The 26,345-nt window shown below is 35.9% G+C and overlaps 1 protein-coding gene across 2 annotated transcripts in view; it reads right to left on the reverse strand.

Moving 5' to 3' along the window:
- FNDC3A (fibronectin type III domain containing 3A) overlaps positions 1–26,345 on the reverse strand; it is a 171,255-nt gene that overhangs the window by 94,535 nt on the left and 50,375 nt on the right. For both annotated transcript variants that reach the window (XM_072760551.1, XM_072760552.1), the window contains exon 3: positions 19,857–19,932. In XM_072760551.1, coding sequence (XP_072616652.1) covers positions 19,857–19,932 — 76 coding nt within the window. The remainder of the gene's footprint in view (positions 1–19,856; positions 19,933–26,345) is intronic.

The raw sequence follows: 26,345 nt of genomic DNA on the forward strand, positions 1-26,345 counted from the left end.
ACAAAGAAGAAAAACTCCTGTAATCTTACCATACAGGGAGACAGGCACTTGAAAGAAATGTGCCAAAAATTCTTTTGATATATATTCATTAAAAGTAACATTTTTCCTAATTATTAAAAAAAGCTAATTCTGTTCATATCCTAAATGTATAATCAAATAAATGACCTTCAATATTCAAATCCTCATTAAATAAAGACACTAATTAACAAGAATTTTTAATGTTCCATTTGGGAAGGTAAAAAGTAAAGAACAGAATGCAGCCTTTGAGTGTCCTAATCCCACGACTGATTTTGGTGCTCTTGCTATGAGCTTCCATAGAACCTTTCCTGTTCTTTTCCATCACAGCACTTCTCTATTTTATTGAATTCCTTAATTGTTTGTCTTACCTAGGAGACTGTAAACTTTGTGAGGGGCAGGGATAAGATCTATCTTACTCATCACTAAATCTTCAGTTTTGCAATAGTGACTGTACATATAAGTTCATAATAAGTTGCTAAATAAAAGAATGAGTTCAAAAAGAAACCTCCAAGCTATACTCTATGTCGGGTAAACTATCAATTTTCTTTTCTTTTTTTTTTTTTTTAATTTAAATTCAATTAGCCAACATGTTGTACATAGTTTCCGAGGTAGTGTTCAATAATTTACCAGTTGCGTATAACACCCAGTGCCCATCACATCATGTGTCCTCCTTAATGCCCATCATCACGCAGTTTTCTCAGCCCCCCACATCCCCTCCAGCAACCCTCAGTTTGCTTCTTTATCAATTCAATTTTCTACATAATCCACACTACAGTACAATTAGTATGAATATATTAATGTTTATAATGAATCTGTTTGCCAAGGTTAAATGTATTTATTTTGTAAACATTTTCAGTAAAATGACTTGGAAAAAGGCTTTCTGCTTTTCAGTTAATCAGAAAGGTATTTGATAACACCCTGTGCTAGGTTCAAATTTAAACCACACACTTTTATGCTTACAGTTTTTCACTCTAATACAATCTTCAGCAAAAATACCTTAAGCTAATTGATGAAGACTTCTTCCCCAAAAGATGAGAAGGCAGATATGTGTGTACATGCTCCTGTGTGATTTTTCTAAAAAGTAGCAATGTGAACAAAGATATGAAGGGGGTATTGGCAAGAAATATGTAGAGACTAGGGTATTTACTAATCCTGGAATATTTGGAGTAGAAGATTTCTGGAAGTAAAGCTAGAAAGAAAGGTTGGAACCTGGATAGAGTGCCTCGAAAATTAGGCTAAGGGCACTATAAAAAAATAGGAGAAAGCAAGGATTTTTGGTTTGTATTTACCATAGTAAAAAAAAAATAAAATAAAAAAAGGTAGTGTTTTAAAAGGCCAATCTGTGTAGATGTAAAAATAAACATGCAAAAATAACACAGATCTTTCTGTAAATAAATTTGGATCCTAATCAGTTTGGGACTAACGTTCTTAAAAGGCCATAAAACTACTTAGGTGTAATACATGCCTAAATGGATTTCTGTGACAAGTTTTAATGAAGTCTGTTTAGGAAGCATGGTTTTCCCCAGTTTATACATCTAGTTAGGCAGATTTGATCAAATCACATTATCTCCATCTCACTTAAGACGTAATTGCTTCATATAGCTAGTTCTAAACTTACTAGCAAGTGAATTGTCAAGATGGATATTTCAAATCTAGAATGCACTGCTCTCAACTTTATGAATTATAGTAAGGTTCTGCTATAAATAGTCACCAATAAAAACTGATATGGCCTAAAATGTAGTTAAAATACCGTGCATATGCAATGACAAGAAAAGTGGAATGACCTTTTACTATTAATTACCATAAAATATATTTGAATGTATCAAACATTTAAGAATACCTGATGTAACTTAATCCTGTGTGTATCTGACATACATAACTCCTTTGGGCCAAGATCATTGGCTGAAAAGCTCAAAAATCTAATTTTGTTGCAGGACAAAGAATAAGAATGGTGAGACACTAATCCCAAAGGGACAGGTGAAATGTTGCTGAGGAAAAGTAAGTATTTTTTTGGTAAGAAGAGAGGTGGAAGTTTCTTATATACAGCCCTTGTTTTATTTACTTGAAATACTGTTTTTAATAGGAAGTACATTTAGAAGATTCAAAAATGAAAAATGTAAAAAAGTATAGAGAGAAAACTTTCATTCCATCCTTGTTCCCCATTTCATGTACCACCACTTCACAAACACTATAATTTCTTTTGGAGGATCTTTCAAGATTATCATTTTTTTGTACTCTGTGACATTTATTCATTACTTTCCAATATTGTATACAACTAAGCTATGGCCAATGAAATGTGAGAAGTGATGTGTACAATCTCCAGGGTATGTCTTTAAAGAAAGATGGTGTACCTCAAATCTCTTCTTCTCTTCCCCCTTTGTCTGGGACACAGACATGGTGGTAAGCCACCTTAGTTCATGCAGATGAGCACAATATCCTAGGGATGGCAGACCAAGACAGAAGTAATTTGGATCCCCGTACTACCTTTGGGGAAGAGAACTCAATACAAGCACTAACTGCCTGCCTCCGAACTCTAATTCATGTGAGAAAAAAGTTCATATTATTTCCCTTAGTTTTCAATTGCTGTGTAACATTAGCACACATTTAGTGGTTGTAAAAAAACACCCATTTATTAGTTCACAGTTCTGTACTTCAGAAGTCTGGGCACAGTGTGACGAGGTTCTGTGCTCAGGGTTCACAAGGTGAAAATCAAAGTGCTGACCAGGGTGTATTTTCATCTGGAGGCTGGAGTCCTCTTCCAACCTCATGTGGTTGGGGCAGAATTAGATTCTGTGGCTGTAGGACTAAGACCCTCATTTCACTGCTGATGTCATCTGGAAGCCACTCTCAGGTAGAGGCCACCCGCTTCCTTGCTATATGGCCCTTTCCTTAATCTCTTCCTTCTAGAAGAACCCAGTCCCTTTTTAGGGGCTCACCTGATTAGGTGAGGTTCAGCCCAAATCATCTCTCTTTTCTTGAAAGTCAACTGCACTGTGTAATATGCTTATCAGGGAAATAAAATTCATCCTATTCATGGTGTGTACAATAGGATGCAATGCCCTTGAGGGCGATCTTGGAATTCTGCTGCCTACCACATCATTTACACTCTGCCTTCAGGTATCTTTTATACTTTTTTTTTTTGTAAAAACTAAAATTAAATTTTTAGTATTTCCTTTTTGAAATTTGTGGTTAAAATATAGATAATATTAACTATTTAACTATTTTCAAGTGCACAGCTTAGGGGCATTAAGAACACTTTTGTATGTGGGGCGCCTAGGTGGCTCAGTTAGTTAAGCGTCTGCCTTTGGCTTGGGTCATCCCCACATCAAGCTCCCTGCTCAGCACAGGTCTGCTTCTCCCTCCCCTTCTTTGTGCAAATGTGTGCTCTCTCTCTCTCTCAAGTAAATAAAATCTTTTTTTTAAAAAGAACACTGTTGTGCAATAATTACCGTCATTGAGGGAAAAAAAATAATTACCACCACCCACCTCCAGAACTTTATCTTTCAAAGCTGAAACTCTGTACCCACTAAACAGTAACTCATTTCCCTCCTGGCCCCCTAGCAATCACTAGTCTACTTTCTGTCTCTACCACTCTGACTAAGAGGATTTATACAGTTATTTGTCCTCAGTCACAAGAGGACTAGGGTATGAACCTCATATCTTAATACATATTGAAAAGGATTTGAAGAGGAATTGCCAGAGAAATAGGAGGAAAACCAGGAGAATATGTAAACTATAAAAGGAAAAGTCAAAAGAAGAGTGTTCCAAGGAGGGAATAAAATACTGTGTCAAATCCTGAGGGAGAGGTTAACTTTGATGAAAACGAAGCCCACTCATATAGGCAATACAGAGGTTGCCGATGACCTTCACAGAAGTGTGACACAGTAATTCTCTAGAGGTAGTAGTATTTTACTATCACCATGGTTACTACCTGTTGTGGGTTATTTTTCCATGCTATGAGAATTCTGAAGTCAAGCTGAGATGTACAAAGCTAAATAAAATCAACACAGCCCAAACAATCCCTTTGGATTCATCAGAAAATAGGGTTTTAAGAAAGTATTTCAGGGAAAAACATGGGAAGTAAAGAAAAAGAAGAGACTACCTGTATGTTGCACATAATTATTTGAGGTCATTTTTTCAATTAACAAATATTTACTGACTGCCTATATTATGCCGGAATAGAATTCATTATAACTACGTATTTCCTTGTTTCATATGTAAAAGGTTAAAAATGTTAAGATTAAAAAAATTTGAATGTTCAGTAAAGACAGTACGTCTTTTGGGCTAACAACGTAAGCAAATAAATAATGATGCTAATTCTAATAGAAGGCCAATGAACATTTGATTCTAATAAAAATTTAACCATAATAATTTAGGGAGAAGTAGTATTTGAGAAATTAAGAACAGAGAGCAAAATTTTTCTATACACATTATTTTGAGTTTTTTCCTCTTTGAAGGCTTCTATTTTGTTTCTCAGCATTTTTTTTTTAAAGATTTTATTTATTTATTCATGAGAATACACAGAGAGGGGAGAGAGAGAGAGAGGCAGAGACACAGGCAGAGGGAGAAGCAGGCTCCATGCAGGGAACCCGATGGGGGACTTGATCCTCGGTCCCCAGGATCACGCCCTGGGCTGAAGGCGGCATTAAATCGCTAAGCCACCCGGGCTGCCCTCTCAGCATTTTTTAAAATTTAAATTCAGGGATCCCTGGGTGGTGCAGCGGTTTGGCGCCTGCCTTTGGCCCAGGGCGCGATCCTGGAGACCCTGGATTGAATCCCACGTCAGGCTCCCGGTGCATGGAGCCTGCTTCTCCCTCTGCCTATGTTTCTGCCTCTCTCTCTTTCTCTTTGTGTGACTATCATAAATAAATAAAAATTAAAAAAAAATAAAATTTAAATTCAATTAATTAACATATAATGTATTATTGGTTTCAGAAGTAGAGGTCAGTGATTCATCAGTCTTATATAATACCCAGTGCTCATTATATCACCTGCCCTCCTTAATGCCCATCATCCAGTTACCCCATCTCCCACCCCTCTCCTTTCTCCCCTTCAGCAATCCTGTTTTTTTTCCTACGATTAGTCTCTTACGGTTTGTCTCCCTTTCTGATTTGTCTTGGTTTTTTTTTTTCCTCTCTTCCTCCATGATCCTCTGTTTTGTTTCTTAAATTCCACATATGAGTGAGATCCTATGATAATTGTCTTTCTCGGACCGACTTATTTTGCTTGCCATTTGCTACAACGTGGATAGAACTAGAGAGTATTATGCTAAGCAAAATATTTCTAATTTTCTATTATCTAGAATGTTATAACTATTTTTAAACATAAATAACTTATCACATAAATGGTCATTTAATTTCAAAAGCTAACCAACCTCTCTCTCATGAAAGCATGTTATCATTTTCTTTTACTTAAACATACTTATTTTATAACCATTTAGTATTATATATTCAAAACACAGCTTTAAAAATCAAACTAAACAGAAACTGTTCTAGATATGTGGTTCTAAGAGTTTAAAATCTGCTTAAAGATCCTTTAGCTTTTTCTACTTCTAATTATTTAAAGCATCCAAATTCATTTTTCATTCTTGCTCTTAAAATTGCTTAATCTTTCCATCCTAAGTCAATCTCTTATCTTCATAATTTTCCACCTCGTAATCTACCTTTAATAAGTGGTTTCTTTCCTAAAAGGGAAATCAGGGTCACTTGAAGAGGAGAAAGAACTGCACCCAAAATAAATATTTTACATTCATATTTCTGTGTATTTATTAAAATACCATTTTGTGAGGCCAGTTCAGAGATGACAGGTCCACTTAAGTCACTAACCAATAATAAAAAGTATCAGAGTGCAACAGGTTTATAAACACTAAAAAGTTAACACAAGCTATGTCACATATCTGTATTTCTGGGTCTTAATTTCTTTTTGCCATTACTCATTAAGAATTTTTTAATCAAGATTTTTGTCACTGATTTTTAAACTGGTTTAGATTTTCTACTTCCAGAAGAACAGTGATTTTATTCATTAGGAACATAAAGAATTGAGGACAACTGAATTTGCCTATATTTTCCTTTTTAGCAGAAATGTTGCAATTTTCTCTTAACTAAGTCATATATAAATATGGTTTCCCTCAAAAAGTAGCACTTAATAGCTTTTAGGGACAACCTGGGACTGTTACACAATGTACTCAGGATGAGTCATAGTCATTCACACAACCTAAAATAGGCTGAATTTATGAATGGATGATCTGTCATGATTCATTTTCACAAACAAGACCCATTAATGTTTCAAAACTAGTATTTTAAGCCTCTCTACTAGAACTGATGTTTTGTATTTGGGGGGAGGGATTATAAAGGGCAAAGTCTTTAATGTAATAATGTGATTTTCTACCAGTATGAAAAATAGTTACCTATGCTTTAGAGCATTTTCTAAGGGGGTTAAGATTTTCTAAGTAGGGGGTATTGGGTGGCTCAGTGGTTGAGTTCCTGCCTTTGACTCAGGCCATGGAGTCCTGGGATGGAGTCCTGCATCGGGTTCCCCGCAGGGAGCCTACTTCTCCCCTCTGCTTGTGTCTCTGCCTGTCTCTCTGGGTGTCTCTCATGAATAGTTAAATAAAATCTTTTAAAAAAAAAAAAGAAAAGATTTTCTAAGTAATATATAAAGGACCTAAGTTTTCCATGGTTTAGTTTGCTAAGTTGTAAAATAATGCCTACTCATATGGGGATAAGAATCCATGTGGTTTCTACTTGAGTTATTTATAATTTACGTAGAACCTAAGGAACTTGGGTAAGCTCAGTCAGATCTGTAGTGATGGAAAGTCAGTGGGCCAAATATAATCGTGGTCTTATTAAAAAAAACTCTTAGAATACTGATCTATTACTAAAATATATTTAAAATATAGCCTACTAGCATACTTAAAAATACTACAAACTTGAGAGCTGGTGGAAACTTATTGAATCAAATCTGCACTTGCCCACTCTTATTTCCCATATGTGTAAAATAATGACCAGAATTTAAGTAATCTTCCCAAAGCTACAGAATCATAAAATTTTAGACTTGTGAAGAATCTTAAAAGGCATCAACTCCAACCATCCACTTGAAAGAAATTAAAACTCCTAATAGCATCATCAAGTGATGAGCCAGCATATGCATTACCACCTACAAAGATGGATGGGAACCGATTAGTCCTGACCCTTTTGACAGTTCTGTTTATCACAAAGTTCTTCCTCATACTGAGCTAAATCTGTTTTCCTATAACTTCCACCCATTGGTCTAGAACCCAGCTTGACTTACTCCCAGACCCGTGCCTTTTACAATGCACCATTAATTCATTCACATATCTTTGTTACTTATTTCTTTGAAGTTCTACTGTTGTGAATTTAGGAAGAAAAGCTATAGGTACAGTATTTCATGCTGCTACTTATAATAACTGCACCATATCTAAAACAATAGACATTTAACTTCTAATAAGTTTCAGAGGTATTTTTATTTTTTAAATTTTTAAAAAAGATTTTATTTATTTATTCATGAGAATACACAGAGAGGAGAGAGAGAGAGAGAGAGAGGCAGAGACACAGGCAGAGGGAGAAGCAGACTCCATTCATGGAGCCTGACGTGGGACTTGATCCCAGGTCTCCAGGATCAGGCCCTGGGCTGAAGGCGGCGCTAAACCGCTGAGCCACCCAGGCTGCCCACAGAGATATTTTTAATACCTAATTCCTAATATATCTAATGAGAAGTCATGGGGTCTGAGGTACAGTTTGTATACACATGTCTTGGGGATTTCAGCTGTATCACAGGAAATCAACAAGGAGTCCTACTTGCATGACAACACCATCTTCCTCTTCTCTCCCCCAGAAAGACATCCTGAGAGAAAAGGGCTTTTGATTAGATGTGATGAGTGTAAGAGATTCAGACAAGCAGAGAAAAACAAGGCCAGGCACTCCCAACTTTTGGAGGTCAGAGAAATGACTCTTGGGTAACAGAGCTGGTATTAATGGGATACAGGGCTTATAAGTATTTAATAAAAACTGTATTTATTAAGGACCTCAAAAGTCATCTGGATGAGTTCAGGAGACTTGCTAGAAAATGGTCTGCAAAGGAGATAACAAATATGAAAGAGCAGACTAACTGCAAGGAAGACAGACAGACATTTGGTTATACTCACCATGATCCCAGAACACACAGAGAAAGACAAAGTGGTATTTACTGGTTGGGACTAACCTTTCCTTACTTCAAAAACTCCTATAATGGCAGGAAGAGTTAGAATGAAGGGCAGAAGAGAGAGGGTGAAGATAGAAAAGCAGTGATGAACAGCAGCAACAGCCAAGAGAAGAAAAAAGGGAACAAAGTGTCTGTAATTACTGCTCCAGGAGCAATGGTGCTAATCACTTCTTGGATGAGGTGACGGTGAAACCAACAAGGGTCAAATAAATCCCTACTGGGGTTTCCCATGCAGAATGGAAAGCAACATCAGTAGCAACAATGGTGAGAAAATATTAGTAACTGCTGAGAAGCTGCTCACAGCTACTTGGAAGCAAAAAGGAAAACAGCAGGACTCAAAGGTAGAGCCTGATGTCACATACTAACTCTAGGGGTGAAGAGGCTCAGAATCAACAAACTCTGAGACTGGTATGTTATTGGCTCCCCTAATTACAGTGAGATATGAGAAAGCAAAGGTTAATACCTCTCAACGAACTTGAATTCACTTGGGACACCTTTTCTACACCTAGGAATCAGATACTAAGGGAACAAACAGAAATCCAGGATGGTGAAATCATCAGCATCCCAGTATTATCTTTGATTCACTATTTACATACTTAAGTTAACATGTCCATGTTACTCTACAATCTTAACTGGTGCTCCTAGTGAAGACTCTGATGCACTAAAATAGTTCTAAGTAGAAAGTGTATTTTTAGTATATAGTAGTCAACAAGGTAAACAAGTATACCAATGTAAAGATATTTTAGCAGTCATTTTCAATAAATATTGACAGCATGCCTACTAACCTAAAGGCATTATTTTAGCACAGAGATGAAAAAGAGACAACTTCTATCATTAAGGAAATCAAATAGAAGAAGTTAATAATCCCTGAACACTAGTTAAATAAGATTTTATGTACCAAGACTAACACAGCATCATTGTTCCTGCCCCTATAAAATCCAGAAGGTTAAAGTGAAGTGTCTCTTTCAAGTGTTTATTTCATTAGGAATGAGGATTAATAAATTAAGTAGTTGGCATCTTGTTCATAGGTCTGTTGTGAGCAATAACCATCATTAGCTCAACTACTTCATGAAATATGCCCATCACAGACACACTTGTTAAACTGAAGACTCTCAGTCAAGGTACTCATTTCCAGAATTAACTAAAGAGACCTTAGTTTGGTTAACAGGTAATTTTGGAATCAAACAATCTTTAGTTGGAATAAATATTGGAGGGACACCTGGGTGGCTCAGCGGTTGAGCATCTGCTTTAGGCTCATGTTGTAATCCCAGGGTCCCAGGATCGAGTCCTGAATCAGGCTCCCCACAGGGAGCCTGCTTCTCCCTCTACCTGTGTCTCTGTCTTTCTCTCAGTATCTCTCAAGACACACTCAATCGTCTTTTTTATGCAAGAATTACTTCCATAATACCACTCAACAGTGTACGAGCACATACAATGATGGGACTCAGGTAAAATAAATCAAGGACTCCATTTTTATAGAGTCATAATTTTTCGACATTTCTTCCCTGTCAAAATTTGCTTCCCTATAACTCTCACCCGTTAGTCTAAATTTTGCCCTGTAAAGGTGCAGAGAACAATATCTTCAAGTCATAGCTATCTTCTGGATTAAACAACCTTCAAGTATTTTTATAGTCTTTTACAAGAATAATTTCTTAACACTGCCCTCTCCTGGTTACTCACCTGGGTTCAATCTGTCAATACTTCAAAAATGTTAAAAGAATACTACTTAACCAAAATAATATGCCATCTGTTTTGAACTTTATATATATATATATATATATATATATATATATTTTTTTTTTTTTTTGCAGGAAGATTTCGTTTGATTTCAATTTTGCAAACAAGATTCAATATGTGACTCATACTTAGCTCTAGTTCTACTAAAATAAACAAGTGTTATTCATAAAGATTTCCCTTCTTGTACTGTAGTGGATACTGTCATTTGTTTTGGTGCACAGAATATGAAACTCCTTTGTATGCTGGAGGAATCACCTTGGTGCAAGGTAAAGACCACTGGTCCTACGGGTGCTAATAACCTAGAAGGTGGGTAGCACAAGTGGCACCTGTGCTGTAAGCAAGTAATATTGTGTTCTCAGCAAAGAAAGGACACAGGTGCAATCTTGGCATTGATGATGCCTTCCTGATCAGACAGGTTTTATAGCATGGTTTGGGGGGCACTGTTCCTGAAGCATAGCTTTGAGTCTGGTTCTTTAGTCTTCCCAAAGATTCTAGAGACACAGAATATCATTTCCTTAATCATAGTCAAAAAATTTGAAACAATCATAGATTTATTTTAAAAAGGCTGCATGTCCAGCTGGCACAGAGAACTTTCTTCCTAGGGCACCTGGGTTGCTTAGTGGTTGAGCTTCTGCCTTTGGCTCAGGTTGTGATCCCAAGGTTCTGGGATCGAGTCCCATCTCCCTCTGCCTATGTCTCTGCCTCTCTGTGTCTCTCATGAATAAATAAATAAAATCTTTATACGTACACACACACACGAACTTTCTTACCTAACCATTTGAAAGAAAGATGCTGACATGATGACCCATCAGTTATAGAGTATGTTAGTATGCATTTCCTATAAACCAGGACATTATCTGATATAACAATACAACCGTCAAAACCAGAAAATTAACACCGCTACCTTATTACTATCTGTTATGGACTGAATTGTATCTTCTAAAAAAAGATATGCTTAAGTACCACTACCCTCAGAATACAACTTAATTTGGGAATGGGGTCATTGCAAATTAAAATTAGTTAAGATGAAAGACGAAGTCATGTTGGAGCAGAGTGTGCCCTTAATCCAATATGGTATCCTTATAAGAAGACAGCCATATGAAGACACAGAGAGACTGGGAGAATGATATGTGGAGAAGGAAACAGATTAAAGCAATACCTTTAAAAGCCAAGAAATTAAAAGAATTGCTGGTCATCACCAGCAACTAGGAGAGGCATGAATTCTCCCTCAGAAGGAATCAATCCTGCTGACACCTTGATCTTCGACTTCTAGCTCTAGAACTATGAGACATTAAATTTCTGTTGTTTTAACCCACTCAGTTTCTTATGGCAGCCCTAAGAAACTAATAAACCATCTAATTTCCAAATACCATTCAAGATTCACCAATCGTCCTAATAATAGGCAAAAGCATCTAGTTCAGAATCACATGTTGCATTTAGTTGGCATGTTCCTTTAGTCACTCAGCCTGAACAGTTTCTCAGTCTTTCCTTGACTTTTACAATCTTCACTTTTGAAGATTATGGGCTATTTTGTAGAATGTCTCTTGATTTGGGTTTGTCTATTATTTCTTTGCGTTTGGATTCAGATAGTGTATTTGTGGCAGAAATATCACAGAAGTGAGATTATGTTCTTCTTAATGTATCATTATCATGGAGCACACGTGACACATGTCTTCATTCATTTTGAGCACTTCTCTTTTTTGGAATGATAATATGTTCTATAGTCTCATCTTGTACTTTCTCTGTCCCCTACCCAGAGTCAGGAATGTCTGATATTTCAGATTCAGTTTCCACAGGATTCATTCTAATTTCTTCCCTCTTCACATCTAAAACTCCTTATATAGTAAGATACCCAGCTATCATTAATATAACTGTTTCTTTGATTAGTCCCCTGGGTATATAATCAATTTTCTATGTCTGCCACCATTCCTGCCCTGGCAGAGGTTGTCCTAACTCCACTCTGTCTCCCAGAATGGATGGCCTTATCCCACTCAAGGCTCCAACTCCCCCTGTTGAGCCTGCCCTACCCCCCACAACCCCTACATTGATGTCCTTCTCACCTTGGCTCCATGTCATCAGACACAAGCTCTAACACCCAGTCCTGGACCACCCGCTCCACTTTTTATCGCATTTGGGTTCTGACTCCCCACATGAGACCATTCTACCCCTCAGTCCACAATTGTGGACTACCTTCTTACCCCAGTTGGGCTCTGAAAATAGATTCCAGAATATTCTTCTATGGGGATGCCCTCCTCACCCCACTCAGGTTCTCATTTTCTACACCAGAGTGTCCCATGTGTGGAGGGAGACTTCCTTGGGCTTTCATATATCTTGCCATGCCAGAGAGATACTCTCCTCACCATGCTCAGGATCTTATTCTCCTTGCTGGACCCCATCCCCTACCTTCCATGTAGATATCCTCCTCACCTCATTTGGACTCTGACACCTCAAACCAAGTCCCTCCTATCCTATGAATGCCCTCACACTGCTTGGGCTCTGACTCTTCTGGATGACTGTCTCTACTGTATGGACACTTTCATTTCATCATTCTGCTGGGGCTATGACACCCCATGCCAGGCTGTCCCTCTGTGGAGGCCCTCCACATTCAGCAGCAGGCTGTCCTCTGTGTAGGTGTCTGTTTTTTACCTGACTTGAGCTTTAACTCTCTCCTAAGGACCACCTCCAGCAAGTAAATTGTCTGACCCTACTGAAGCTCCAACAACACATGTCAGTCTATCCCTCCACACAGATGATCTGTTTGAGCTGTGACTCCTTACATCAGATTGCCTTCACATGTAGGTACTCTCACCTTATTCTGGCACCAATTCCCTACACTGGGCTGCCCCATTTTATTTTTTACTTCTTTATCCTGCTGAGATTCTTACACCTCACACCAGGCCACTCCTTCTTATTGATACTCTCATCAGTCTGCTTAGACTACTCTGAGTCCCTTTACCAGGATACCTTGCTGTGTGAATTCTCTTCTCACTCTAGGCTCTGACTCTCTGAATTAGGCTGTTCCCATATATGATGAATTCTTTGTCCAATTTAGGCTCTGACATCCCACTGTGGGGCACTGCAGCTCCTCTCCCTCCTTACCCCACAGACATCAATGCAGTGTTGCTACAGACTAAATATATTCCTCCAAAGTTTGTATGTTGAAATCCTAATCCAATGTGATGGTATTCAGAGGTAGGCCATTGGGTGATGATGAAATCATGAGCGGAGCATTCAAAAATGGGATTAGTGCTCTTATAAAAAGAAAACCCAGAGAGCATCCTTGCTTCTTCCTCTGAAAGAGGGCTCTCACCAGAACCAAATCATGCTGGCACCCTGACCTCAAACTTCCCCAGACTCCAGAATAGTGAAAAATAAATTTCTGTTGTTTATAAGCCCCCTAATCCCTGGTATACAGTTATGGCAACCCTATGAACTATGACAAGTGTTTATATTGTTCTGCACCACCTAATTGCTTTGAGACTGAACCATCATACAGGAAAGAAGAGGAAGAGTCTCAATATTATCTTAAGAAATTTCTTTTGTGTTTAATAGACAGAAGTCAGTTTCAAAAAGGAACTCTAATACATATTTATACATTGCAGGTGCACCTAAATTTCAAACCAAAATGTAAAACTTTGTATTTATTCTTATTACATTTTATCCTATTGGTTTTGACCTATCATTTCAATATATTCTGATTTCTTAGGCTCGAGATTTATTGTTATTAGATGTACCTTGGTACCTTTCTGACACCTGAAAATCTTATAAACATGTCATTTATTGTGTCAAACCTATTGATTAAAGAAAGACAGGGGTACCTGGGTGGCTCAGTCATTTAAGTGTCTGCCTTCGGCTCAGGTCATGATCCCAGGGTCCTGGCGTTGAGCCCTGTGTAGGGTTTCCTGCTTGGCAGGGAGTTTGCTTCTCCCTCTCCCATAATCCCTCCCCCTGCTCATGCTCTCTCTCTCTCTCTCAAATAAATATCTTAAAGGAAAAAAAAAAGATTTCTGAAACAAAAAGAAAGACAAAGAAGGCCCTAGAGGATGAAGTCCTGGAATACAATGTTAAGACAAAGCTTTAGACTGGCAATGGGCTAGTGATCAAATTTCATCTTTCTATAAGGACATATAAGAAAATCCATCAAATAAGTTTGAGGAAATAAAGAGTGCTAGCTTACAGACTTTTGTCTTAAATGACAAATAATGAATGACTGGATGAAGAATAAAAAGTCTTCATTGCTGCTAAAATATAATTGTGAAAGCAATGTTGCAAAATATTTCATTAAAATGTAGATCTGGTTAATCCATGATCAGCATAATTAGGGGTTATATGTCTGATGCAGGTCTTGGATTCTAGGAATGTGCATATATAAATAGTATGTCCAAGAAAAGTATAATTTAATAATAATCTCTAATTATGTTCCAAGTTCTACATGATGAACACAAACACACAGCCTATTTACACAAACAAGTGTAAGACAAGATGTAAAAATAATAAATCACTTAATATAATCTGACATAATAATATGATAGAGCTGGAACTCAAAGCCAGGTACCATGTGCTTAACTACTCCCCTATTAGTTTAATAAAATGAAACAGTCATCAATATCATTGCTTATCTTCCTAAAATATATAATTTGAAGGGCCAAGGGATGTAAAAACTATTTAGGCATAGCTGGTTTGTATATTCTTTTTGCTTTTTTCATAATTTTCTTTTGCATATAGCAGCATGGAATCACACCAAAGTACAAGTTCCATAACAATACAAAGCCATTAAATATTTAATAAGTTCTTATTCTTTGGCCTTATTTATTCTTTTTGAAGAGTCATAAAACAAAACAAAAAAGCAAGCCATAGATGCCTTTCAGGAAGGAGGGTTTTTAGAAAAAATTGTCTATAAACATTCCATTTGCTTGGCACACAGAAAATGGTCAAGAAACATTAGTTCTTTCTCTTCCTCATTCAACTTAATTAAATACTCTATATGTGCTGAATGCTATGCAAGGCACCGGGGCTACAAACATACGTAAAATGTAATTTCTACCCTCAATTATTTCTGTATGGGCATCCAGAAGTAGGAGAGGAGAGAAACTGAAGAGAAACTGAAACTTGTTTGCAAACACTTCACAGAACAGATGATGTCTGATGGATAGGTACCAATTTATCACCATTAAAAGCCAACTCTACAAAGGGGTCTAGTCATACTCTCTGTGAAATAAGCTTCCAGGACCTTCCCAGTAACCCAAATTCAGAAACCTTGCCTAATTCTCTATTCTTCATACTTCCCCACTAAACAAGACTAAGACGGGCAGTCTTTAGCATATATTACAAAGATTTATTAATACTAAACCTGAAGATTTACTCTTTCAATAAATTTTTACTTTCTTATATACAATTACCAGGCAAGAGTGAATTAATTTTCATAATACCTATCATCATACAAAATAATCTGTTGAAATGAAATCAAAACATTTCATGAAGAAAACATAAAAACATCAAATTGTTAGATCAGTTTCAAAATACCTTTTAATAGAAAAAAGAGTCAAGATCATACTCTGATTTCAAAAGAAATAATGCATTTGTGCTGAAAGCAATAGTGGTTTAGGATGGGGAAAATGAGGTATGGGTCAGAATCACGCAGTATAAATAAACCTAACCGATGAGAAGAATGGCAACTGGAAAGTTGTAAGAGGCAAGGAACTATACTTTTAGATATTTAAGAGTAATGTAGGATCTAAAAGGACATGAAATAAGATAAAGAGTAAGGGAAGACAGACATTAGATTCTGGATAAGACTCAGAAAAAATGGCATGGAATAATAAAAAAATGATCAAATCCAATGAACAAAGTGCATTCTTTTCATTAAACATATGAAACATATTTTGAAAAACAAATATTAAAAAGTCCTGTTTCTGGCTCTTAACTATTTCCTTCTTTTTTTCTTTTTTAGGAGTAGAAGGAAAAGACAGAAGCTCTGCACTGCCTTTAGAAGAGTATTTGTTTCATTTTATTGCAAGGAAGACATTAATCTTACCAAACTGTAAACTAGATGTTAACTCTCCAGCATAATCTCCTTCAATGGCTCTTCCTCACCTTTGCAATAAAGTTAAAGTTCTTAGTATGGCAGTCAAGTCATTTCAAGATCTGTCTACATTTTCTGATTCATCTCCATCTATATGGAGACTTTTATACAACATTTTTGCAAATCTGATCTGTTTGCAGTTATTCAAAAAAGTCAAGCTATTCTTTCCTTCTGTCGCTTTTATACAGTTTCCTTTCTAAAATGCTTCCTTGAGATCCTTTTGTCATTTGGCCAACTGCTATTTTCCTTAAAGACAGGTCACACATCACTTTCTCCTTGACAGGTTTTCTTCATGACATATCACTCTGCATCACAGATGCTTCTACAACACCTTATGCATAACTCTAGTAGTTCATTTCATACTGTAATACAACTACTAATTCCCCCCCTTTCTTCCCTACTACTTTGTGTTCTTGAATGGCAGGAACTGTGTCTTAGTTTTCTTTGAAGCCTCAACATCTGAATACCTCAGGAGACAATTAGTAAATTCATGAAAAAACAAAAACAACTTGTCTCTCCAAGAAGTATGCTATAGTAGAAAAAGTATTATATTGAACTCTGCCCAAAAGTATTATTATATTGAACTTTGACCAATACTCTTTGGGTATTGGAAATTATTCATAATTGGAAATTATGAACTTCCAATAAAATAAGGGGATCATCTAGATCTCTAAAGTTCCTTGTGATTTCTGTTAACCTTTTTGTTTTATAAATTCTTGACAGATAATAAAAATAAAAAGAATAGTTTTTAATTCAAATGCTTACTAATTTACACTGGATTTATCTAAGTTTTTTAGGTTTTACTGTAGAGGTTTTCTTGGTCTAGTGGCTGTGAAGAGAAAAGTTTTCCTAACTTGACAGCATTAGAGTCAAGGGTCCTATTTTACTCTGAGCTTCACTGGCTTATGATTTTCCTCCCTTAAGATTTCCTCTTTTTTATCTTCTGCTTCTGCTTCTATTTCTACTCTCACCTTTTACCTAGCTCTAGAACTAGTTCAGGAAGATATCTGTCACATAACAGAAACTAGTGATAGCACAGGGAAAGAAAAGGAGAAAATGAGCTCCAGGAGTCATTAGTCTTTTCTCATCCTGTCTTCTCTTGTTTGGAGGGAGGGCACACTGGTCTTTACAAAAACTTTACCCCAGTCCCCTGTTCACTAATACCCCTTCCACCTTCATCCCGGCTTTTAATTGAAAAAACAAACCACAAAAACATAAAAAGGGGAGTTTTTTACTTTCTTCCAGGTTCCCTTTACCCTTATGCTATCCTGTGTTTTTAAAAACTGCCCAGGAATTTTTTAAAAGTCTCCACTCTTAAAATCTATAATACAAAGAGGAATCTCCCTTTCCTACTAAAGCAGAGAAATGTGTCCCTGCTTAAAAATAACTTCACATGGTAGTCAGTTCCTACTACTAAGAGACTGTTAACACTATATAGGCATATTGTAAATTAGTCTTTTTTGATCCTGACTGAAGGGATAATTACTACATAAAAATCAGTTTAATTGATTTTATAAGTGAAGAGATTCACAAATTATAGTTACAAATTAACTTTTTAAAATAGAAGTTATTTAAAATTCGAAGTCTGGTTATGCAACTGCGATTAATGATTTTTGTATTTTAAGTCATACTATAACAGTAATGAGTATCCTCATTTGCAGATGTGTTTGAAAAGACCAATGTTAGTTAAAATTCTTCCATCATAAACAGTATTTATTGAAAAGATTTTGAAGAAATGTACAAATAAACCTAAGATGTATGCTCTATTAGAAACTTACATTCTAAAAGATATCCAGTATAAAAATGAAATTAGTTTATAAAAACCTAATTAGCAAGTAAAGATAGGCAAAGTTTACTATATTGCTTCTAAATTCTACTACCAGTTTATGCTCATAATATGTGGACTCTTCCTATTTGTGTGTGAAGTTACCTTAATTGATACATAGAAGATTTAAATTGACTTAGAGAATGGAAGGCATATAAGATTTGGATGGCAGACTAAAAGTTTTAGTTTTTTACTGAGCTAATTACTCCTCTGGAAGGACTAAGGCCTATTGCTCCTTTGATTGAATAGATTAGACTATCCAAGTAAAAAGGAGGGGTACCATACACCCTGGTTTACCTGGGACAATCTTGGCCTGATAACAGTTGTTTCAGAGTAGTTGCCAAGATCCTCTTTCACTCTCAGAAGTATCACAGTTTGGATGATAAAGCATACGATCACTCTACTTCTAACATGCTCTTTTTTTTTTTTTAAGATTTTATTTATTTACTCATGAGAGACACACACAGAGAGAGAGAGAGAGAGAGAGAGAGGCAGAGACACAGGTAGGGGGAGAAGCAGGCTCCATGCAGGGAGTCTGACGTGGGACTCTATCAGGGTCTCCAGGATCACACCCTGGGCTGAAGGTGGCGCTAAACTTCTGAGCCATCTGGGCTGCTGTAACATGCTCTTTTCAAATTAAAGCAACAACTATTAGGTACCCAAAATGTGGAAGGCCAAGAACTAAAAGGGATACAAAGAAATTTAAGAAATGGTATCTGCCCTCAAAGTGCTTATGACTTAGTTGGAGACTGAATAAACATTTCAAGTTAAGCATACAAAATTCAAATAGCTTAAAAAATATAACTAGAACAAATACTAGAAGAAAGCACAGAGTTACTTGTTAAATGAATGGCACAAAAATTAGTTAGGGGTTTCACAGGATGTAACGGTCACTTTCTATTAAACACCACCACAGCATCCACCACCACCATTTGCTGAGTGCACTGTTTGTGCCAGGTTGGGTTTGGAGTCCTTGACATGCATATTAGTTAACCCTCACAATCATCCTAAGACATGTAATACTATTCATAAGGAAAGGAATTTTACTGATGAGAAATGTACCTGATAGAAGCTAAATAACAAGTAAAAGTTCTAACTAGTAAGTTAGCAGAGTTGGGATTTAAACCCAGGTTTTCGTTTTCTTTTTTTTTTTTTTTTAAGATTTATTTATTTATAAATAAATAGACATAGAGAGAGAGAGAGAGAGAGAGAGGCAGAGAGACACAGGAGGAGGGAGAAGCAGGCTCCATGCTGGGAGCCCGACGTGGGACTCGATCCCGGGACTCCAGGATTGCGCCCTGCGCCAAAGGCAGGCGCTAAACCGCTGAGCCACCCAGGGATCCGCTAAACCCAGGTTTTCTAAAACCAAAGTCAGTGATCTTTTTACATAGGGTGGTGGTTCTTCACTGTGGGTGCTTTTACTCCCAAAGGACATATGGTAGTATCTGGAAACATATTTGTTTGTCATAAATGTGGTGGGGGGTGTGTGGCTATTGACATTACAAAAATTCTTCTACAGATAAAATCTGAATGCAGTCTTGAAGCAGTGGGGTAGGATTTGGATAGGGTAGGGATGGTAAAGATAAGGGCAGATTCTAGATAAGAATAGTACAAAAAGTACAAGACAGTTCAAGAAGACAGTGACTGAGCCAATTTAGCAAGATAAAGGGACACAGTATTAAAGGGAAAGTGAAAGCAAGACTAAAAAGATACAATAATTTTTTTAAAAGACTAAGGAACCTAAACTGGATTCACCATAGATTTTTGAGAAGGGGAATGTAAGATTAATTAAGAAACCAGGGAAAAGAGACTAATTAGGATGCTATTGGAATAATCAAGTTGTAAGGTATTCAGAGTTTGTGTGTAGGTGTGGGGGTGGTAGTGAGAAAGAAAGGAAGAAAAATCATAAGCATTTAATCTTTTATGTATCATAAATTTTTATCATCTCAAAGGATAACAAATTAGTAATCTTACCTGTAATGCACTGAAACTGTCCATCTTCTCTTCTTATTGTAAATGCCTCCCCTGGGTTAACTTGTACCAGAATTACCTTAAAATGAAAGAAAGAAGTATTAAAACAAAACAGTAAAATAGAGCAAATAATAACAATCAAAATAGGGCAAATCAGTATAACAAAATACTAAATGTTGCTAGGAGAACAGATTTGAGCTATATAACCTTATGAAAATAGGAAGGAACACATATTTTACATATTTGTTAAAAAAAGTATTACTTTACTTTTGTGGAGGTCAGAGTCAGACTTAAGCCAAAAGTAAGGGAATAAAAAAATACAGTGACACACTTTTACTGGAAAGTTAATCAGCTTTACTCTGAAACAAAGATGGAGTCAAACCACAGAATATTTGGTCCAATAGTTGGTAAGGATTCATCTTTTAAAGATAAAGAATAAGCTGATAAGTAGAACTTGAGATGAGCATACCTGAATTAGTAGGACATTTCAAATTATGTTAAATTAATCCCACCTTTTTAAGTAGTTTTCTTTTCATTATATAGGTCATACATTCTAGATTTAGCACATCTGAAAAACAGAAAACTGGAAAAAACACCCGAAGTCCTTTTATCCTATGTTAAACATGTTAAACACTGTTAACATTTTGATAAATTTCCTATCTTGTTCCCTATGCATAGACTTTATTTCCCCCCTTAAACATACATATAAGGTCTCCAATTTGGTATCTTTTGAAGTTTAGTATTAAAAAAAAAAAGACTTTTCCATGCTATTAATCACTCCAAGTACTTCATCAAATGACCATACCATAAACTACTTAACCATTCTCTTAATGTAAGGAATTTAGGTAGCTTTCAATTTTTTCCATTATTGTAAACAATGTCAAAGTGAGCAATTTGTATGTAGTTTTCTCTTTGATCCATTTCCAGTTAATTTTTGTGAGTGGTGCTTAAGGTGAGGGTCTATTTTCATTATTTTACATGTGAATATCCAATTGTCCCAGCACCATTTATTGAAGAGACTGTTTTTTCTGCATTGTTCTTGGCTCCCTTGTCATATGTTAGCTGATCATACATGTATGGGTTTACTTCTGGGCTCTTGATTCTCTTCCACTGGTCTATGTTTCTGTTTTTGTGCCAGAATCATACTGTTTGATTACTACAGCTTTATAATACAGCCTGAAATCAGGAAGTGTGATGCTGCCACTTCGTTCTTCTTTTTCAGGATTGCTTTGGATATTCAAAGGTCTTTTGTGGTTCCATATACATTTTCAGAGTGTTTTTTCTTCTATAAAAAATGCCATTGGAATTTTGATAGGGATCGCAGTGAAACTAAAGATGGCTTTAGGTAGTATGGATATTTTAACAACACTAATTCTTCCAATTCTCAAACATGGGATACCTTTCCATTTATTTGTGTCTTCTTTGATTTCTTTCATTAACGTTTTGTAGTTTTCAGTGTAGAGATCTTTCACCTCCTTGGTTAATATTTCAGGCAGACTGAAAGACCCTTACTTCAAGGGAAGTAGGTAAGAAGAAAAGTAGGGTGAATGGAAAACACAAAATAAATTGTTAGAAATAATCCAAATATATTAATAAAATAAATATAGATGGACTAAGCTTGCATAGTAAAAAGAGAGAAAATAAAATTAGATTTAAAAAAGTTACAGAGAGGGGGTGCCTGGGTGGCTAAGGTTGTTATCTGTGAGTCCCGGGATTGAGCCCCATGGTCTGGCTCCACTTAGTAGGGAGTCTACTTCTCCCTCTTTCACTGCCCCTCACCCTGCTTATGCTCTTTCTCTGTCTCGCTCTTCTCAGATGAATAAATAAAATCTTTAAAAAAGCAAAAAAGTCAGAGAGAAAATGCCAAACCCACAATTTTGGTGGTCTATTTTAATACCTTTCTCAGTGATTAACAGAACAAGTATACAATAATCATCAAGGATATGGAAGATCTTAGCAACACCATCAATAATCTTGGTTTAATGGCCATGTAAAGAATATTGCATCTAATAATTTGAAAATATATATTCTTTTCAAGCACATATGGAACTGACATGAAAATGAAAAGAATGGACTATAGAGAACACCATAAATCAAGTCTTAACAAATTTCAAAGAATCAATATTGCATGTACTCCATATACAATTAAATTAGAATCAGTAATTTAAAAATATATTTTCAAGTTTTAAAAGTCTTTAGTAATTTGTGGGTTCAGGAATAAATCATAACAAAAAAATAGAAAATAAACAGCAGTGAAATGTAACTAGAACATTTTCAGTTAAAACCCTGGAATATAGGCAAAATTGTATTTATCAAGAAACATATACCTTTAAATACTTCTACAGAAAAGACTGAAAATTAATAAATATCCAAGTAAGTATGAAAAGGCAGAGTTAAGGAAAATAAAAAAAAAAACAAATAATGAATTAATACAAGAAACACTAGAGGATAAGAAAATAGCTTCCACAGAAATCAGAGTGAAGGATAACCAAGAGAAAAAAATTCAATAGGAAAAAGTAATTTAGTCACATTTTCTGGCTGGGGGCTTTTTTCCCCCCACGGAGATTCTTGAACCTTGGGAGATTATGCAAGAGGATGGCTTTAAAATGCATTTTATAAAATCTAGGAAGTTATCTCTACATAGGTTTTATTTAGAGGGCTAGCTCCATATTACTCCATTATCTCAAATGTCATCTCTTCAGAAAAACTTTCCCTGACCATCAAATCTAGGGTATGTTCACATACTTTCTGCCATATCAATCTATTTTATTTTTTACCTAGCACTTGTCACTATCTGAAATTATTTTGTGCAGTTACTTGGTTAGTGGTTTGCTGAGCAGTTTCTATTCCACTAAACAAAAGCTTCCTGAAAGCCAACATTTTGACTTGTCTTACTAAATGCTATACTCTAGAGCGTGGCTCCTAATAGGTTTTCAATAAACATCATGTTCAATGAATTAAATGAACAGTGAGAACTAGAAGTTACGTGGAATTTATTCATTCATTTGACAAATATTTATTGAGGTCTTATTCCAAGTGAGGCTCTGTTCTAGGTAACGGGTATACTCTATATGAGTAGCAAACAAAATCGACAAAAATATCTGCCTTCATGTTACTGCAGAGAAAGTTATAGGATTCAAATTATGCCACTAATACCAATTAAGAAAATTATTTTTAAAAGTCTAAAAAAATGTGGGCTGATTAGGAGAAATTTATACACACATACACACAGATTGTTGAAAATCACTTCACTATTGCCAACATCACAGATTAAACCAAGCCTACTCTTTGTAATAAAGATGCATGCCTGAATTCTAAGCATGCTCCTAGGTTTCTGACAACTGATCAAGAGATGTTGTCCATGGAACGCCCGGGTGGCTCAGCGGTTGAGCATCTGCCTTAGGCTCAGGGCATGTTCCTGGGGTGCTGGGATTGAGTCCTACATTGGGCTCCCTTCAGGGAGCCTGCTTCTCCCTCTGCCTATGTCTTTGACACACTCTCTCTCTGTCTCTCATGAATAAACAAAATCTTTAAAAAAAGAGAGATTTTGTCCAGCTTCAAATGCAGAATTCATGTACCTTCAAATTATCTGGATTCCTATGTCACTTTATACTCATCTGCACAAACACTGCAAATTTTCCATAACCTTATTACAAACAATACTACAATGTGGTAAGGAGAAAGAACCATGAATGATAAAGCAATTATTCTACCTGAGATAAAATATTGTCACAAAATTGCATAATCATAATAATAGCCCAGCTTAACGTATATCATCTGATTTAGTGACCACAGAAATCTTATAAACAAAGTAACTCTTAGAAGTGTGACAGGTGAGGACCCCTGGTAAATTATCCATCATTTTGTGATTCAGATCATGGACACTTCGATTTGCAAAGGGGTATTTTAGCAAATTTTACAAATACAATATCATAAAATTATTACTTAGTACTTTATTGGACTTTAACAATGAAATTCTTCAATATCCTCAAATATCACAGAAACAAATCGTTGTGCTTTTAGGTTTATACTTCTCTCAAATGCACTGCCAGTTCTTCAATCATTAACCCCTTTAAGAAATCAGAGTTTAGCCCTGATAATTTTACTACACTCTTTGTAAAATATACTCAAATATGTTTCTCTTCCTTAATCAGTTTCTTTCACCTCTTATTACATTCCTAATAATAGATTTGGTACCATGTTCACAAGACTCTATTGATACAATATATCAGCCAGCCAGTTGTCCTTTATCATCCTTTAGTGCAAATGCTAGGAACCTCTTTTTTTTTTTTATTTCTTTGTACAGGTTTTTTAAAATTTAAATTCAATTTAGCCAAAATATAATACATCATTAGTTTCATTTTTTTAAAAAAGATTTTATTTATTTACTTATGAGAGACACAAAGAGAGAGAGGCAGAGACACAGGCTTCAGGAGAAGCAGGCTCCTTGAGAGAGCCTGATGCGGGACTTGATCCCAGGACTCTGGGACCATGCCCTGAGCCAAAAGCAGATGCTCAATCACTGGGTCACCCAGGCATCCCACATCATTAGTTTCAGATATAGGGTTTAATTAATTCATCAGTTGCGTATAACACTAGTGTTCATCGCATCATGTACCCATCACTCAGCTACCCAACTCCTCGACCTACCTCCTCCTCCCTTCCAGTAACCCTCAGTTTGTTTCCTATAGTTAAGAGAATCTCATGGTTCTTCTCCCTCTCTGACGACTTTCCATTCAGTTTTCCCTCCCTCTCCTACGATTCTCTGCACTGTTTCTTTTGTCCACATATGAATGAAATCATATAATTGTCTTTCTCTGAATGACTTATCTCTCTAATCATAATACCCTCCAGTTCCATCCATGTCGACGTAAATGGTAAGTATTCATGCTTTCTGATGGCTGAGTAATATTCTACTGTATAAACAGACCACATCTTCTTTATCCATTCATCTGTGGATGGACATCTCAACTCTTTCCACAGTTCGGCTATTATGGACATTGCTGCTATAAACATTGGGGGGCAGGTACCTCTTTGGATCACTACATTTGTATCTTTGGGGTAAACACCGAGTAGTGCAACTGCTGGGTTGTAGGGTAGCTCTATTTTTAACTTCTTGAGGAACCTCCATACTGTTTTCCAGAGTGGTGCAACAGCTTGCATTTCCACCAACAGTATCAGAGGGTTCCCCTTTCTCCATATCCTCTCCAACATTTGTCATTTTCTGACTTCTTAATTTTAGCCATCCTGACTGGTGTGAGGTGGGATCTCATTGTGGTTTTGATTTGTATTTCCCTGATGCCAAGTGATGTGGACAAATGCTGGGAACTTCTAATGTCTGCCTTGAGTTAACATTGTCAACAGTGGGTGAATAGACAGTTGAAAAAAGCAATTATCTGAATATTCACCAAGAGGTCAATTTCCAGTATTCTGAACAAAGACATATGGAGCTAGTGAACATGTTAAGTGTATTCTGAACTTAAATATTCAGTTCTACTAATATTTACACTATTTCTTAAATAATAAACATGCTTGAAATATGTTTTGGCTGAGATCCCTAACTGAAAGGGCAGATTATAGCACTGACAATGTTTGTAGATAATGCTATACCATATAGATTTTTAAATTATTCTTACAAATAGGCTATGGTGATTCATGCAAATATTTCTACAAAAGTGTTATATTAAAACATAATATAAAAAGGTATAATGAGAATGTTACTGAATAAAGGTCTAAATATGCCTCGTACACTCATTAATGAAGACCACAAAAATCTATAAGAACATTTCCTTAAATTCCTTGATAATAATAAAGATAGAATGGCTTGGAGAAGAAGTTATGGAAGACCAATAAAATTATAAAGGACTCAACATAAAATTATTTGCTTAGGGAAGGAAATAAGTTTCAAAAAAAGCAGAATAGCAGGAAAGACGTCTCTTGAGTGAAGAAGGAAAGTGAAGGACAAAGGGGCACAGACACTAGACAATGGCAAGTCTGACATGAACACTTAAAAAAAAATAGAGCACACAGTTCAGGAAAGTTGGAGCTAAAGGAGACCTGAGATATTATTTAGTCCATCCCGATTTATTTTTAAAAATTAAACTAAGAGATGATGATTAATATTATTGAAAAAGCTACTGCATTTTACAAAGCCAATCAATCAACTGTTCTATTATACAGTAAACTGCTAGTGTATTTACTCAATTTACATCAATTAACCACTTAGAGCAAGGCAAATTCAAATGAGCATTTATAATAAAAATATAGCACTTAGGTACCATCTTGGAATCTGAACTAATGAATTAAAGTGCCAAAATTTATTTATTGATGCTTTGTCTATACAAATAAATTTTATTTAAATGTCAGAAATAAACACTTATTAATAACATCTGCATATATCCTAAAGGAAACACAATAATAGGTGAGTGATATTTTTATTTATTTATTTATTTTTAAAGATTTTTCTTTTTTGAAAGAAAGAGAAAGAGAGAG

Source organism: Vulpes vulpes, chromosome 6 (genome assembly GCF_048418805.1).
Source record: "Vulpes vulpes isolate BD-2025 chromosome 6, VulVul3, whole genome shotgun sequence".
NCBI classification, from domain to species: domain Eukaryota; kingdom Metazoa; phylum Chordata; class Mammalia; order Carnivora; family Canidae; genus Vulpes; species Vulpes vulpes.